The sequence below is a fragment of the Nipponia nippon genome, unplaced genomic scaffold (assembly GCF_047370975.1).
Source record: "Nipponia nippon isolate SJK-2023a ecotype South Korea unplaced genomic scaffold, ASM4737097v1 scaffold_24, whole genome shotgun sequence".
Classification (NCBI taxonomy): Eukaryota; Metazoa; Chordata; class Aves; order Pelecaniformes; family Threskiornithidae; genus Nipponia; species Nipponia nippon.
Window position 1 is genome coordinate 245,962 of NW_028262341.1, and position 16,976 is coordinate 262,937.

The 16,976-nt window shown below is 38.8% G+C and overlaps 2 protein-coding genes across 7 annotated transcripts in view; one reads left to right on the plus strand and one right to left on the minus strand.

Annotated features, from left to right (window-relative positions):
* FAM151B (family with sequence similarity 151 member B) overlaps positions 1-16,976 on the plus strand; it is a 21,145-nt gene continuing 4,169 nt past the window's right edge. For 2 of the 6 annotated variants that reach the window (XR_015705611.1, XM_087761535.1), the window contains exons 1-6: positions 1-166; positions 295-420; positions 1,613-1,778; positions 5,310-5,527; positions 7,198-7,333; positions 10,093-10,175. Coding sequence is in view for 5 of the 6 variants with exons in the window: in XM_087761535.1 (XP_087617661.1) it covers positions 148-166; positions 295-420; positions 1,613-1,778; positions 5,310-5,527; positions 7,198-7,333; positions 10,093-10,175 (748 nt within the window). In the remaining variant the exon portion in view is untranslated. Of the gene's footprint in view, positions 167-294; positions 421-1,612; positions 1,779-5,309; positions 5,528-7,197; positions 7,334-10,092; positions 16,654-16,976 lie in introns of those variants that run through there. The other 4 variants (XM_087761536.1, XM_087761537.1, XM_087761534.1 and 1 more) reach the window with 4 other exon arrangements.
* ANKRD34B (ankyrin repeat domain 34B) overlaps positions 10,922-16,976 on the minus strand; it is a 17,276-nt gene continuing 11,221 nt past the window's right edge. The window contains exon 5 of the transcript XR_015705610.1: positions 10,922-11,031. The gene's annotated coding sequence lies outside the window, so the exon portion shown is untranslated. The remainder of the gene's footprint in view (positions 11,032-16,976) is intronic.

Consider the following 16,976-nt stretch of genomic DNA (forward strand, 5'->3'; position numbering starts at 1 on the left):
GGTCCCCGCTGTCGGCGGCCGGAGCCGGCGGCCGTGGCTGCGCTTCCCCGGGCCGGAGAGCGCCGGCAGCCCGCGGCGCTCCCCCCCGCCTCAGGAGGCGGAGGAGCGCACCCCCGCCGCAGCGGCGGGGCGGGCCCCGGCGAGGCGATGGCGGACGAGGCGCAGGGTAAGAACTGGGCGGCGGGGACCGGGCCGCCGCCGCCTCTCCCCTCCCGGTGCCGCGGCGGGGGTGGCCTGGGGCCGGTCCCGCCGAGCGGCGGTGCTGAAGGGAGCTCTCCCTCCGCGCCGCCGCAGGCGCCTGGAGCGAGGAGGCGGTGGATCACTTCCTGAGGGCGCAGCGCATCCGAGCGAGAGATGGGGCGGCCATCAGGTGGTTCCACGCCGCGAACAGCAAGGCCCGAGCCCGGGAGGCGGCGAGAAGTAAGTGCGAGCCGCTGCCGGCCTGCCCTGACGCCGGGCGGCCGCCTCGGCTGTGACGGCCCGGGGTGACGGGCGGAGGGGGCCTGGCCGTGCCGTGAGGCGCCCCCGCTTTGTCCTCCAGGCAGGGCCCGTCCCAGGATGGCCGCTGCTCCTGCGAACCGGCATCGCGAAGGCCGGCAGGACAAGGTGTGGAGGTGGTACCCGGTTACTGGACAAGCTCACGTAGTTGAGAAAGGACAACCAGCTTCCAGGTGCGCAGGCTCTGTCAGGCCAGACCTTCAAGTTAACAAAGCCCTTCATCACCTCCTAGCAGACTGGAGCCATGGTTAAGGAGTCGCCTGGTTTCACGCACTCGAGCGAAACTTGTCTGGGGCGGTGTTCGGTTTCTGTGTTTGCACTGCAGAATGCAAAAGCTCCTGCTGCAGGTAAAACTGGTTTCTCTGATGTGGTCTTACATACTGATAGACCGCAGCTCCCTGATAGCCAGCCCACGCAGCGGTGGTCACGTTGTCTCTATTCTTTCCTGTTTGATCTCATGGTAGGTCATCTTTTCCATTATGCTGACACTTCTGTTTGTGGATCTGCTCTGGAAAACAGAAAATGGAAATGAGCTGATTAAAAGTCCGTCCATCCCTCCATCCCTCTATCCCTCCTTCCCTCCATCCCTCCATCCAGTGAGGTTTGGTATCAGTGCTGTTAAAAGGCCAGTAGAGGCCAGTAGGCAGTGGAGCAAAACAAGTTTTGGCTGAGGTGGGTTGGTCAGTTTTGAGAATGAGACAAGGGGAGTACTCAGTCTCTGCCAGTGGTAAAATCTTCCAGTTACCTTTTCTCTAAAAGCCTCTGTCTGGACCCCTGTTTTAAGAGGAAAAGATTTGTAGTTTAGCAAGAGTAGATTCACATTTGGGATATTCATTTTGTTGTTCCTCTGAAAAAAACATGATTACTTGGCCAAATGTATCTACAAAAATAAATTTTCATGTGCTTATAGATTTCTAAAGAGTTTAGTGACTGAAGTACCCAAAGAAATGCATCTCTGTTGCTTCACAGGCAGCAACTCATACTGGGTGATCTTTGTGGAGTAAGTGTGCACAGTGCAGTGTAGAGAGACTTGCCCTGTAATTGTTACTCTGAAGCAGACACTGGAACTATTGGATTTGCTTCTGTTAAGAGCATTCATTTTTTAAATCAACAGGTGATGTTCACATGATAGAAGCAGATGTTCTTCTTCGTGGTGGCAAGGGAGGAAATGGAGACCCTATCATGGCTCATCCACCTGAAACGGACAGTGACAACACATTGCAGGAATGGCTAGAAGAGATTGTCAATACAAATAAAGGCATCAAGCTGGATTTCAAGAGGTATCTCAAGACAAAAAGATTTGTATATTCTTTGCATTCTGACCAATTAACAATTTTACAGGTACTGCTAACTGTCCTTTGGCAACAGTAGACCAAACTTTTTCTTATTGTGCAATTTAATGTAATGCATTCCTTCTGAAACAGAAAATGCAGTGAAACGTAATCACTATTACTAAATGCATTGCAAGAATAAAAGCTTTGAAAGTGTTTTGAACTACAAATAATGATTTCATATTCAATGAAATTGTTACCTGAGCAAAGTTTTCTGATTGGGAAAACTGAAATGATAGTGCCTATCTGGGAAGCTCCTATAAGTTTTCTGCTTGTGCAAGGAAATTGGGAAAGACAAGACAACCTTCTGACTGGAAAGTCAGACAGTGACTCCCAGGCTGCAGACGGGGCTGAGCCCCCTGGGTCTCTCTGCCTGCCAGCGCACAGGCTGTCATCCAGCTTTCTCGGTGTCATTCTCTACCGTGGAAGGGGAATGAAAGTGTCAAGGTTTTTCAGTGAGCGTCTGAAAAGCTTGCTGTAAAGCCAGCTTCTGTTCCAGGTCTGGTGAAGTTCATAATAATTTAGAAACGTCAGCCCATACCAGCATGAATATGTTTATTTTCCCAGAGCTTCCCCCCACCTCCCACCCCCCCCCCCAAGGAGAGGAATTCTGTTTCCTGATCAGCTCCAATACTAACAATCTATTGGGGATGTCTCAATTCAAGAATTAGGTGTACTCCTTTGAATATCTGATCTCATACCACATATGATGAGGTGGTAGATTTCTTCAGCATTGTTTGTAATACAAAAATGTTGTCCTGCTTATTGTGTAGTAAGGTGTGTGTATATTGAAGTAAATTCAGTTTCTTTGACCTAACTTCTTAATTAAATTTTCAGAGGTTCATTTAGAATTTTAACCATTGTGAATTTAGCTGTTTCATTGTGTTTAATGGAAAATATACCTGAAAACCCCATGAGATTGCCTTGAAAGGTTTGAAATGGGTTTCAAAGTGAGCTGTAATTTGCAGATATACACCTCTGCAACTTGTAACTTTAGCTTTGTCTAGATTTGCAATGTCTATTTTTGCAGCAGATGGAGAATCCACCTCCATATTAAAAAGAGCCTCATCAATGCCTAACTATGCTGTGGAAATGCAAAAAAAAAAGCTAGGTAGTTGTAAAATGTGATTTATACCTTTGTTCTGTGTAATGCAATCACAGTTTTCCTGTCAAAGTTCATAATACAAAAAATACAAAAAATGTGGGCAGGCTAAATAATTTTATTTTTAACAGAATCTGTAAATGTCTGCCTCAACAGAGAAGGGGAAGGACAGTGAGAAGTAGACATTTCTTTGGGTTTGTTGGTGGTTGGGTTGTTTTTGGGTTTTGTGGTTTTTTTTTTTCATTTTAATTATTGTTTAAATTAATTTAAAAACATCTACCTCTTATTTTTCTGCAAGGAATTTCCAGGCAAGTGCAGTGATTTAAAAAAACTTAAAATGATGTTGCATTATAAAAGTCTAATTGTATAAAAGCATTTAAAAAATACAAGCATAAAGTGCAGATACAGTCAAATGAGTGATACACATTATGGCATTCTTTTGAATAATATTTCTTTGGATACCATTGCTGAAGTTTTGGAGATTATTTCAACAGCACTTAAAAATAAGTATTTTGTATATTTCTACTCTGTCAGCTTGATTGACCACATAATCACATTTCCTGCTGGCTTTATCTACAGGAGTGAATGTGTTGTGCAAACGGAATTCAGAGTCCCACTTCAAAAATGCCAGAATCATTCAGTGTGGAGTCAGCAATACGTTTGAATTTTCCAAATGCTGTGCAATAAAAACAGTGCTGTCTGGGGCTTTTTTTGTTTGTTTCAAGAGATGCTGCTTTGGGCTTTTTTCTCTTTACATTACATTGTATTTTGTAGTAAAAAGGAAGGCATTGCACTGGCTTTGACAATTACTTGTATATGGGAAAATGTGAACTCTTCTGGCCTCAGACAATGTGAGAAATACTTAAGCTAATAATATTAACTCAAGCCATTACTAGCTTTTCTCTAAGTCTTGAGCTAATACTAACTGAAAGCGTTGAGTGGAATTCCTGCCACTACGCAGCTTTCTCAACAGTACAAAAGTTGAAATGTACAAAACAACTTTTTACGGGAAAGAACAAAGGCAGCTCAGGGGACAATTTTTGGCTTTAGAGCTAACCTAGTGTAACAGCTGGCTGCCATTCCCATTTTTGGCGTCGAATCCTGACACAATTCATCTCACCTCGTCATGAGCCAGGTTAGGGAATAACTTGGTACAGAACCATCCCTACAAAACAATGAGAATAGTAGTTTACCACTTTGTGTCCCTAAGCTCACACACTGCTGCTAAGGCAAGCGTCAGCACTGGTTTAAGAGGCTGGAGATACAGCTGGAATTGGGAACCGGGCAGACACGGTAGCAGTTAATCATCATCTGTGTTCTTCAAACAGGCACCTGTGGAGCATGTAGCCTGTGGTTTATATCTGTAAGCTGGAGCAGTTGTGAATCCTCTCCTTGCTCTTCACAGTGCCTTCTCTTCCCCTTGCTTTTCCTCGTCCTCTTGTGACACCCAGAGGGACCAATTTAGGAGGCTGAACAGGGAAACTAACGCTGCAGAACAACATGAAGAATTTTCTGTTGGCTCAGCTCTGTATCGGGTCACTGCAAGATTTTGAGGAAAAGCTAGAAGATGACTTATTCCGAGCTTTTCAAGACTCACAGGAGGAAACACAGGTCCTTGCTATTAGTAAGGAAATCCCAACTCTGACCATAATGATTTTAAATTTTTGAATGTTATATAGATTGTTAATTAATTTGCTGTGAGAGAAAAAAATACATGTTTTCTTGGCATTCATTCCTTTTTCCCATTATTCCACATTTCCTTTCCTTCCACAGTGCTGCTGTCTTGAATGTTTTGGTAGGATAGAGAAAGGTTATTGTTTGCCTTCTAGGTATGCTTTTTCTTTTGATTTGAGAGAACAGTGAGAGTATGTGACTTAAAATATTTTGTAAAATGCTTACAAGTGGTGCTACATTGGTTGCTCAAGTGACTACATCCCATACTTAATAATTAGCTCTAGGATGAATGTCTGATGGACAGACTTCTTCATGCTGCCACTATTATGCCACACTTTTGAGCTGTGGGAACAACCACTACAAAAGTGTTAGAGCCTGCCATGGCTTCCTTAATTAAAATCCTTCCTAAGAGTTCAATAACATCCAAGTCTTGACGTCCAAGTCCTGACCAACCCAGGTCAGGAGTTAGAAGAGCCATGAGATAAAAGCCGTGAAGTAGTTCATATTGGGCAGCAGGGAGACGAGAGGCTTATGCTACTTTACACCAGCAGTAACAGTCGCCTTATGGTAGAAAGGGTCTTCAGCATTTGCTCTCTGGCATACAGGGAGAGCTTCTTTAACATATCCATCTATATATATACTGTACATTTCCCATCTTCAATCAGATTGAGGTGTCTCATCTCACCCATGTGTTCTTGGTACAGCATAGAAGCCGTACAGCCTTCCTTGGAGCTTCTTGAACATGTGAAGCAGCATTTGAGGCGACCCGTTTGGATCAATGCAGACATCCTACCGGGACCTAACGGAAGTAATGCTGTAGTAGATGCAAAAGTGTTCCTCGACACTGTCACTTCATTTTTCCCAAATGTAACCTTATCGCTGGGATGGACAACTGGCTGGCACCCTGACAAACACAATAAAGGTAAAGACAGAAAATTTCATGCTTAGACTGCATAGCCTGTTTTCTTCAAATTCATTTCATAATTGGTTTAAAATAAACTATATGCCATCTTCTCAGTTTGAAAATAATAGTCAAAGTAAGAAGAATTGTTTTCTTTGTTGATGTATGTTTGATAGTGTGTTGTATAGCAGTTAGTTCAGTGTTTGAGTTGCAACAGAACTGTATAAAAAATCTGATATTTTATTTGTTAAAATAAACTATTTTGTTCTTCAACTCATTCTCACATACTAAGGAATTTTGGAGGACAAATTGCTCAAGTCCTGTTTCAGGTAGTCTGCTCCCTGAATTCTAGGAAGATTGGTTTCCTAATCGTAATTCTGGCACGTTTCCTGAAGAAAAATAGATTAGCTGGAAATTTCAAACCCTATCAGTGTGCTTTTGCAATAGATAACTGAAATAAAGTTTTAGGTCAGCATTGTTTATAACATTTCGTTTCTGTTGAATAACTGAATTTTTGCCGTAGATTTTCCAGTTAGCCATTACTTTAGGGTCCTTTTCACAGGCTTCCTCTCATAATTCTCATAGCTGCTTTGTTAGGGTGTTTTACTCCAGTGCCCATGCATTTGTGTGCAGTAGCATAGTCCCCACTGATATCGTCTGTGACCACAATGGCAAAATTATACACCATTCCAATTGCTAATTACTCATTATCAAGATTTAGTATTGTGGGGATTTTATTGTATGTTATACAGCAATTTTATTAAACTGTATAGTACTTTCTCCAAAGTATTTTCAGTGCAGTAAAGAGTTGCTGGAAATGTGTATTAGAAACACTGTACTGAGTAACCTTTCTTAATAAATGTAACTTTATCTCCAGTCTAAATTTCAGCTTATGGTGATGCTAATTAAGGGTATACTGTAAGACAGGAGAAAAACAGCTTATTTGACTGATTTCAACTCAGAGTTGCTGTTTGCCAAACAAAACCTTTTTTTTAAGATTTGGTGCTTTTTTAGTCTTTCCAGTCACTATATTGCATATGAGTAATTGAGAAGAAAATGATTCACTGTTGTTACTGAAGTTAAGATTTTCATAGCCTGTAGAAATAAAAGAACAGTTAAATACCATTTTAAATAGCTCCAGTGCTTGTAAAAATCTCAACAGCAGGCACTTCAAGTGTTTTAGATTGCTTGATATTAGCATTTTTAAGCACAAAATGTTTTACGTGCTTCATTTGTGTGTAACTACAGTCCTGCTGAATTAATTTAATTTTTTTTATATATTTTTCATAATATTTTTGTTTTAAAAGGATCACTGTCAAGTTAAAACTAGTCCGTATTGAAGTCAGTGGCAGCAATGTTTTTTAGAGAAAGGGCAAAGATACAATCTCCTGGACATTAAAAAATGTCACATTCTATAGCTATATGTAGAATAACAAAGCAGTTACTGGAAATAAAGATTCTCAGAATAAGTTTATTTTTCCATGTCAGTATTGCTTTTCTCCTCTGGGACGATGACATTTTTTATTTATAGTCATTTGGCATTTTCATTTAGAATTATGTGATTTTCACAAAACCCATCTTTGCTCTTGTTTTGTCTTACAACCTAACCATTCTATAAATCATTGTGTCTTTATTTTGATAGAGATTGTGTTTGTGAAGAATTCTTTTTAATCAAATGGTCTTTACTGTAGGCTATGATTGGATGATGGTGAAAGAAATGGCTCAGATATGCAATACGCTTTCCCAGCCTGTAACTTTCCCTGTAAGAGCAGCATTAGTACGACAGTCAGTATCTGAGCTGTGTTGGTTAATCCAGCAGTCAGATAGGTAAGTTTGAGGGCCTTTATTTTTTGATGTCTTTATTATAAAGGCACATATTTGTTTATATTAAATATAGCACATTTATGTGTACATACTTATCCCAATTACATTGAAAATATTTTTTCTTTTACTTTGTCCTTTAATTTCTTCAGTTCTTAAATTGTTTCGTCATACAGAAGTGGTCACTATTCATTTCTTCAAAATAATAATATTCCAAAAGCCTCTTTCGTTACCTGTAATAAGTAATTTTAAATCTTGTGTAGGTTTGTAATCCAGTTCCATTATAAACATTTCATAAGACTAATATAGTTAAATAGACTAAATATTTTGATGTTGCAATTTGGAATTAATTCAATTTAAATACTTAGATTTTATATATACTTTTTATTGGATTCAGTATTTATATCTTCGGTAATAATGTCACTTAAAAACATCAAAAGTGATTTTTAGATTGGAAGTCAGTGAGTTTGCTACAAAGCTAATTAATTTTGCTTAGGTACTTGAAACACATTCAGTGGTTTCCAAATGCTGACTTATATTTTCCTTTTAAAATTGTTCTTACAAACACATAACAATTTCATTTAAAAAATTATTTACATGTAATAGAATGCGAATAAAACCTGCTTCATACATATTGTCATTTACTCATCTTTTTCACCTACTCTGCCTACCTACACTTTAGTAGAGTTGTTCCTTAAGCACCAGCCAAGGTCAAAGCCCAAGACAGAAAATTTAAGACAGTCACTTGTCTGGAAAATTTCTAAGTAATTAGAAACAACAGGATGGACAAATAAAGTGCTGTTACTCTTGTTTACACCGGAGAATCAAGAGAGAAATTAGAATTAATCATTTTAAACTAGGAAATTAATTTCAGAATATTGTTATGTTAAGAATATGTCTTGTGAATTGTGCCATTCTCAAATACATCCTCACTGGATACAAGCATTGTTCCTACTTTTCTCTTTTACCTCAGCATAAAAATCCTGACTTTTTAGTGGCATGATTAGAAGACAGAAATTCCTGAGCCAGTTTTGCTGCCATACAACTAAATTCTGATTCACCTGTATTTTAGAGTAATGCAGTTTTAATAAACAAATGGAAAAATGAAGTATTTGTCATGTGGAGATTGTGGAGGGTGTCGTGGTTTAACCCCAGCCAGCAACTAAGCACCACGCAGCCGCTCGCTCACACCCCCACCCCAGTGGGATGGGGGAGCGAATTGGGAGGGTGACAGTCAGAAAACTCGTGGGTTGAGATAAGAACAGTTTAATAATTGAATAAAATGAAATAGAATAATAATAATAGTAGTAGTAGTAGTAGTAGTAGTAATAATAATAATAATAATAATATACAATAATAATATACAAAGCAAGTGATAAATGATACAATTGCTCACCATCCCCCGGCCAACTCCCCCAGTTTATGTACTGAGCATGACGCCATACGGTATGGCATAGCCCTCTGGCCAGTCTGGGTCAGCTGTCCTGGCTGTGCCCCCTCCCAACTTCTTGTGCACCTGGCAGAGCAGGGGAAGCTGAAAAGTCCTTGACTGGTGTAAACTCTACTCAGCAAGAACCAAAATATCAGTGTGTTCTCAACATTATTCTCATCCTAAACCCAAAACACAGCACTATTCCAGCTACTAGGAAGAAAATTAACTCGATCCCAGCTGAAACCAGGACAGAGGGTAATGCTTTTGACTTTAAATGATACTTCGAAGTTCTTCCGTTTTTTTGAAAAGTTGTAATGAAGTCTGTGCAATTAATGAGAAAAGTGTATGTGATACAGAAGAACATTCAGTTAATCAGATGGCATCACTACACATCACTGAGGTGACAAAACATGGAGTATGAAAATCACCTATGACTGAGATAGCCTCATATTTTCTGTTCTAATGCTCTGCTTGTAACTATTTATTACTTTGTCAAACTTTAAATGCTCAGTCTGGTAAATTTCTTTGCTGGCTATCTGCTTAAGGTTTTTTATTTCACTCCTTGCTAGGTTTGGCAGAACTGTTTTCACAAGGACCAGGCTACAGACAGATTGTCCTGGGTAGTGTAGGACTGTCCATCTTAAAAAATTCCCAGTCCTCCTTGGGAAGTTCTTGCAAGTTTAGCTTTAGGAGCAAGAAATTGAAGTTTGACTGGAGCCAAATTGTGTGACTTACCTCCGCAATGAGGAAAAAAAAAACGTGGCAAAGGAATAGACCTCTGCAAATTTTAGTTTGCAGATGTCAAATAGAAGTTTATTTAAAGACTGTCCGTCATATTCTTCAGCTAGTCTGTCTGTACCAAGCATTCGGTGCACCCTGTGTGCAAACTAGGGTGTGTTTGAGCACGCCTGTTTCTGGGGTAGCATTTTGATCCAGCAATTGCTTTTCCCAGTAACTTGAAGCCATTGTGATAACAAGAAGATCGGAGGCACTCTCGGTACTCTCGGTTGTAGCACAAATGGAGGGTAGAGAGTGGTGACTTGCCTTGATGTAGAGGGGTGAGGAGGGCAGGTACATATAAAACTGTTAATTCTGATAGTTCATAAATTGCGGTTGCTTAACTTTGAAATCTAAAGGAGATTAAGTTTTCGGTATTTAATTACATTCCTAAAATTAAGATACCATAGTCCTGAATATTTTTAGCAGTTTATTAGTGCAATGTCTTTCTGTCTTACATGCTTTATCTTAAAATAGTAACATATTCTTTTTTCTTTTTTTTTTTTTCTCGTTTTTCTCTTTCTCTCCCCCTCCCCCCCCTTTTTTTTGGATATAGATACAGCCTCACTGTTTGGACAGGAAAGGAAGATGTGTATTCTGTAGAAGATTTGCTTTACATCCGAGAAAAGTTTGATAAAAGTAGGATTTATTATGACATTTTAGAGCCAAAAAATTCTGAATTCAAAAAAGCCATAGGAGTAGAATAGTAAATACAAAGCAGGCAATGTCTGACCTCATAATAATTAGCTTCTTTAAACATGAAGATTTCTTGTTCAGAGAAATGCATTTCCTTACCAAAAGAATTGTACAGAACACACCTGTGGTTATTGGAGGAGTTTTTGTATAACACTTTATTGACAGGCTTAATTGTTACTTACTCATTATATGCATGTTCCATCTCATTCACTCAGTGGTGCGTGGTAAAGGCTACTCGTGTTACCCAAGTATTCCTAGTACTTCTTCCCTGCAAGCATATAAAGGCCAGAATGGCCCCATCTGATAGTTGTGGACCAAGATAATTTGCTGCTAACTGCTTTTGTGTAAGCCAAAGTCTATGGGACACTCAATCTCTACTAAAGCCTGTTTTTGCTTTTTATAGGGGAGGACAAGAGTCAAGACTGTATTAAGTACAGAAATGTGCAATTCCCAAAGGGGTTATTTTGTAGCTCATCTTGATACACTCTGTTTTTAATGCCAGTGCAATTGAGAATGTTCTTGCTCATAGTCAATAGAAGATTATGTTTGCTAGATCTGAAGAGTGGGATCCATCATGCTACACATTCCAGGGAGAAAGAATGGTTATTTTTCCCGAATTAAAACTAATTGGGTTCTCTGCAATGTGGTAATTGTGCATTCCACGCCATGGCTTGCCTCCGTGCTCTCTGAGCCATCAGCAGCATTGTCCTTGGGTTGTGAGAAGGCTGAATTGGAGTTGTAGCTGCACTGCAGGAGGTGCTGGGGCAAACAGAACCCCCAAAATGAAGAATAATCATGTCTGGTACATAAAGCACAAAGAGGGATTACAGTGAGGTACACATCAGAGGCAGCATTAAAAGAGCTAGAGTGGTTTATAAGATAGAGAAGTGCTGGTGGTTCTTTCAGGAGCTTTAAACTAAATTTTAAGTATAACAGGAGTTCTGTAAAATGTTCTCCTGCAGTCTTTGTGAAAGCCTTTCTGAGGGTCTAAGAATGAAATAGCTGTACAGCGATTAGTGCTTACAGCAAAAATTATACATTTATGTGATAGTAGTTATTTTCTACATTCTCCTGGATTTTGCATCTTTTTAACTCTCAGAATATGATTTCAAAAATTTTCAAAAGTTGAACTTCCCATTGAGAAAAACTAAAATTGCAACCCTTACCACCTGCAGGAAAAGTCCGACCTATTTAATTTTAAGCATTTTTTGGCTCTCTTGCTTCTGCATCCCTTAAAATGGACACAGATACTGAAATCTGTGCAGATTGAAACACAAGCTGTGTATTGTTGTCTTTTGCCAAATATTACAGATTTTTTTTTTTTTTCACAATGACAGAGGAGATTGTGATTTCTAAATGAAAGCTGATTCTGTGAAGAGATGTTACTCTGGCATCTTCCTACCCTCCTCTTCCTATTCCTCTCACATGTATGAATTTTTTTAACTTTGATGTTTTACGCAACACCGGACAGGCTGTATACTAAAGAGTTAAATACAGCAATTTTTGGTTCTTATGACTTTTTTTTATAGTATTAATAGAACTGTGATAGAAAAGTTAGTTATATTTATTAATCCTGAATCTTGAAATATGATTATTTTATGCAGTCATTATAATTCAGGATTCCTTGTTGTTACCTACAGCTCCTTTACCAGGTTTATCTAGTAATCGTTTTACATTATTGAGGGGTAGAGCTTTCATCATTTTTATCACATACTAAGATATATTTGGGTAAAATTAGGCAATACTTTTCCAAATAAGGAAGAAAACTATCTAGCTGTACTTGGAATAGTTAAACAGAGTACTTACTTAAATTAATTTACACAATCAGGCAATGTGAAAGGCAGTAACCACCAGAAGGTCCAGTTTGGCAGTGTGATTCCTTTTAATGAATTGGAGAAATGATTTATTTTTTAGTTCACTGTGACAACGTGATCTGATCTGAACAGATTTAACCTCTCAATTCTTTATAGCATCTGTTTCTTTGTGCTTTGCACGCATACTTTGCTATACCATGGGAGGAAGTTTCCTAACTGATCATAACTATGGAAAATATTTTCAGTACTTCAGAGACCCTTTTCTGACTCAGATCATTTTGACTAAAACAGGCTCCGGAGCTGTTGCGTGAACAGGCGCGCTAGCAGATCGGATCATGCAGTATCCTCTTCTGGGTGATGAGCCTTTCACCTAACGCCCCTTCAGGGAGAACAGGATACGTGACTGACCAAAGCACCAGTTAAACCGAAGTTACAAGCATTGCTTTGAATCTACAGTATGTACAGTAAACTAGGAGGAAATAGTATAGTTAGAGGTTTTTATTTTCTGGGATACACCATTGAACAAGAAGCACTTAGGGGACATCAGCCAGCTTTTGGAATCAAATGCAACATAGCTGCATTAGCCAAAATGAGTCAGGCGGGTGTCTGAATAACAGAATTTGCTTTTGAGGGACATAAAGCAAATAGCTTCAGGACACATTGCTGTAGCCATGTTCATTTTTTGAATGAAAGTTGCCATTAAAGAGCACTGAGTTTTTTATATTATTCTTATTGAACACCTTACTAGTTCTAGACTTAGTTTAGATTTCTTTTCAAGACATTGCTGGTCATTCAGAAGCAGCAATACCTTCTAGCCATACATTTATTTCTAATAGATTTAAAGACATAAGTATCTTGTTGTCCTTTTGTTCCACAATTTGTATAAATGTTTAGGACTAGCATGGACTCCTAGATCTTGTTTCAGCTCCTTGTTGCAGGCAGTTACATTTATTGATTTGAGGGATTTCGCCTTTCAGTTGGTTAGGCCTTTTTGCGTCTACACCAGCAGACTTTTCTGCTATTTAGAAACCTTTTTCCCACTTACCAATAACCACCTGAAGTATTAGGATTTGTTAAAACTGGTTTAACTATTAAGTAAAAAACATTATCAGCAACTGCCAGAAGTATTTTTAAGGGTGCAGACATCATGGAAGAAGTATCACTGAGCAATATATGTGGATATGGCACGTATATTCACAGGGAAATTCGGATAAAATTAAAAGATATGATCTGGTTTACCAGAGAAGTTAATTAAGGTAACAAGACATGTAAAACTAGATTTAAGAAAATGATAGAAATGAATTCTGTGAAGCATTCTTGCAGTGATGGAAGGGTTTGACTGTATGGGGAATTTGTTTATTCTATATGGATTGTCCTATATATCTGAATTTCTGTACGTATTCTTTTTTACCCCTGGATCTCTTCATTTCCTGTGAAGTCATTTATGTTGTTTATGTCAGTCTGGTCTGACATGCACATAAATAAATTCATTTGAATTTGTTTCTCTGTTTTCACGCCAGTCTTCATACAAATATTCTCCTAAAATAAGATGTGTTAACTGTGGGGCTGGCAGTGAGATAATAAAGGTGAAATTAAGCCAGTTATTTTTTCTGTTGGAAACAGGGATCTGTGGCAGTTCTATGTTACTCTAGCTGTTGCTGTCGTTTTTTGTTTTTTTTTAAACCTTCTGTCAGTGATCTATTCTTTGTACTTAAAACTTTATTTGGGAGCTGTAAATTCTGACACCTCTTTGTGGAATCATTTTCTCTATTGGTGTTGCTTCATGTCTGTTTATATCTTTCAGCCAGGTTTTTAGACTTAATTGTCCTTTTTACATGAAAAATCTTGTTGACTTTAATAGAATTAGGTATTGTTCAGGATGTCCAGGTGAGTTAATTGATTAATAAAACATTTCTAATTTACTGCAAGTGTAGTTCAAGCTTTGTATTTTTCTGTGAACTTGATGGAACTTACTAAATAGATAAAATAACATGTTACAGAAGAGAACTGACATCATTAGTCCTGCACAACTACTCAGTAATATCCTGCAGTAACATGCAAGTATAATGATGAAAGCAAAACAGAAGCTGATATTCTGAGGTTTGTATTGTTTAAATGTGCTGTGGAATTGAAGAAAACGCCCCCAAAGACACATTTTCAAAAGTAGTTCTCCCCATCTTCCATCTTCAGCATCATCTGAAGAATTATTCAGTTTTGGCCTACTCTGACTGGAAACAAACCCAGACTTTTTGTTCAATTAAAACCTTCAAATTAAAGACTTTTATGTTTTCTTTATCAGCCAGCTGTCTATGATCAGGCCATTTGCTAATGTTACTACAGATTTATTTCTGCACTGTCCATTAAACCCTATTTAATGTTTGAGTCCGAGCACTGTAAAGCTTTCACTTGTGGTTTTTATTGTGCTTTGTTTGGATACTGAAGAATTTGATTCCAGCACCTGGCGCATGCCATCTTTTTTATATCAGCAGTGTTTGTGCAACAGCCCCAGGAAGCTGTATCTGAACCTTCCCGGTTCCCTTGTGCAGAATCAGGTTTACATAAACCTCCACTTCTGCAGCCCACCATCAGGAACTTTTGTAACTGGTGATTAAAAGACGACCAATTTTTTTGTTGTTGCTGTGTTTTGATGCTCACAGACATTTATTCTTTAGTTAATTTTTTGTTGCAGGAATACCTATTTGCCTATGCGGTGTGATTCCCTGATGCCTAGGCTTATCTTCTATCAATTAACTTGTTACATTTACTGTCAGTTTTACCAAGAGTTTTATGTATAAATCTTGTACTAACCTATGTGCAAAAGTAAGGGCTGCTAGGTAACATCCAAGCCTTTAGCTCTGCCTCTCTTGCAGGGCTTTGACGGATGGGTTTTGGCGTATGTCTTTGCAGTGAAGTGAGATGTTACTAGGTTCTTGTAGCTGCTATTACTTCTGATATATTGTTTTACTGCAAATTACTGTAATTATTGTGTTATTACCCTTTTACTAGCACAGTTGAAGAAAATACTCGCTCCACACTGCAGTAACTCCGAATTGCACTGTGGCATTAAGGTCCATGTTCCCTTATGCAGGAGCAGTAACTTCTGGCAGATCGGTGCAATAAGCATCTGGGGAAAACATCTTGGACTGCCACAGCAGAGCTTATTCATTAAAAACCCATAATAAAGAAGGGTTTTTTTATTGTACTTCCAGTAAAATTCAAGGTATTTTACTCTGTTGTCCTCTGAATTTCGAACATCTACATTTTGGGGGCAATTGTATGTTGTTTTTTAATATCCTTATACTTTGGCTTGGTTCCCTTGAATTTTTCAGCGATCCTTCTGCCATTACAGCTGTTGCCTTCACCACCTAATTGTGATTCCCCCTATTGCGGTAGCAGAAAAAAATTGCATATGCAAATTCATAATCTCAATGGGGATCTGTCCAAGCCGAATTAAAATGTCTTTTAGAAAGGTGTTCTCATTATTGGGTTTTTAAAATCTGCGTACAGGTCAAGTTTGTATTTTCAAATGGACTGGCTTTTGAGAGAGAAGGCTGTAACTCGTGCACCTGTGGCAGCTTGTGGAAGTGCTCAGAATTGTTAGCTGATGTCTTCAGGGAAGAAATACAGGAATTAATTACAGTTCATCAGCATGCATCTGCATCTGGATTTCAGGAATCTGGGAATAAACCGGACTGTATACAACTCTCAAAAAATACCTTCACTGTTCATTTTAAGATCTTAGCATGTTTTTTAAATGGCTGAACATAAATTAACTTTTTTCCCTGCTTGGGGCAGAACCTCTGAATTAACACTAGATGATCTACAGTGTGGTGCCAGAACAGGAGGTGCCATCTTTATGGTTAAATTGGAAATGGTGGTTTTGACTTCACGCTGATAACTCTGAGTCTTCTGGTGCTTCCTTGAGTGTTGAACTGTTGATACCTTGGCTTCCCAAATCCCAGTTTAGACGGGCAGTATGGCTGAAGCAAGCCCTGCTTTGAGCTGGGGGTTGGACGAGACCTCCAGAGGTTCCTTTCAGCCTGGATTTTTTTTTTATGATTTAAGGACACATTTCACCTGCTACATAATACATACTACCGCAGAGGATTAATACGGATGCAAAAAGAGTTTTAAGTAATTCTTCTGTAATTCCTATAGTTTGGTTATTACAAACTTATTTTCATCATTGTCGAGCTTTAACAGATACGTGCAAGGAATTTGTTGAAGTAAAGGATTTGTACAAAGTAACTGCTCATATCACCAGAGTGCCCTGGTCCCTAATCTAAGTCCTCGGGTGCTGTTGTCCCTTCTGTACCAGTAAAAGAAGCTGGCTTTGGTTTCAGTTGTGTGAAATGCTAAAGCCAAGGATGTTCCTAGGAGGTCTGTGCTTTCTTTCAACCAGCTACACCCTTCATCGGCCAAGGAGACGCCTGTCTCAGGTAACAGGTGTCCTCCTGTGAAGAACAGGAATTCTGCAGGAATTTTTTATATATATAAAAATAAGTTTAACTCGTGTAAAGGAGTATAAGACCTATTGTCTTTTAAAAAGGATTAATAGCTGGGTATTTTATCAGAACAATTAGTCAAAAAAAAAAAAAAAAAAGAATTTTATCCCTTTTACTCTGAAAAAAAAACCAAACAACTGAGTTTTAAGATGTAGCCTTATCAAACCTGATCTCCTTGAAGGTATTGTAGTGCCAGTGATACTTCAAGGTGAAAATGTGTGACTTCTGGAATTATTTTAAAACAGGCATTCTTCCCTCTAATTCTGGATTTCAACATTAATTTAAAAAAAACAACTTGCCCCTTTTATGAATACAGTGTTAATGTTTTTAGTAGGATGGTTGGTTGTGACTAATGTTGGTCCTTCTAGAACAAGCCATGGTCTTGTTACATGAACAAAATAGCCAACTAATGGAATAATGGTTTA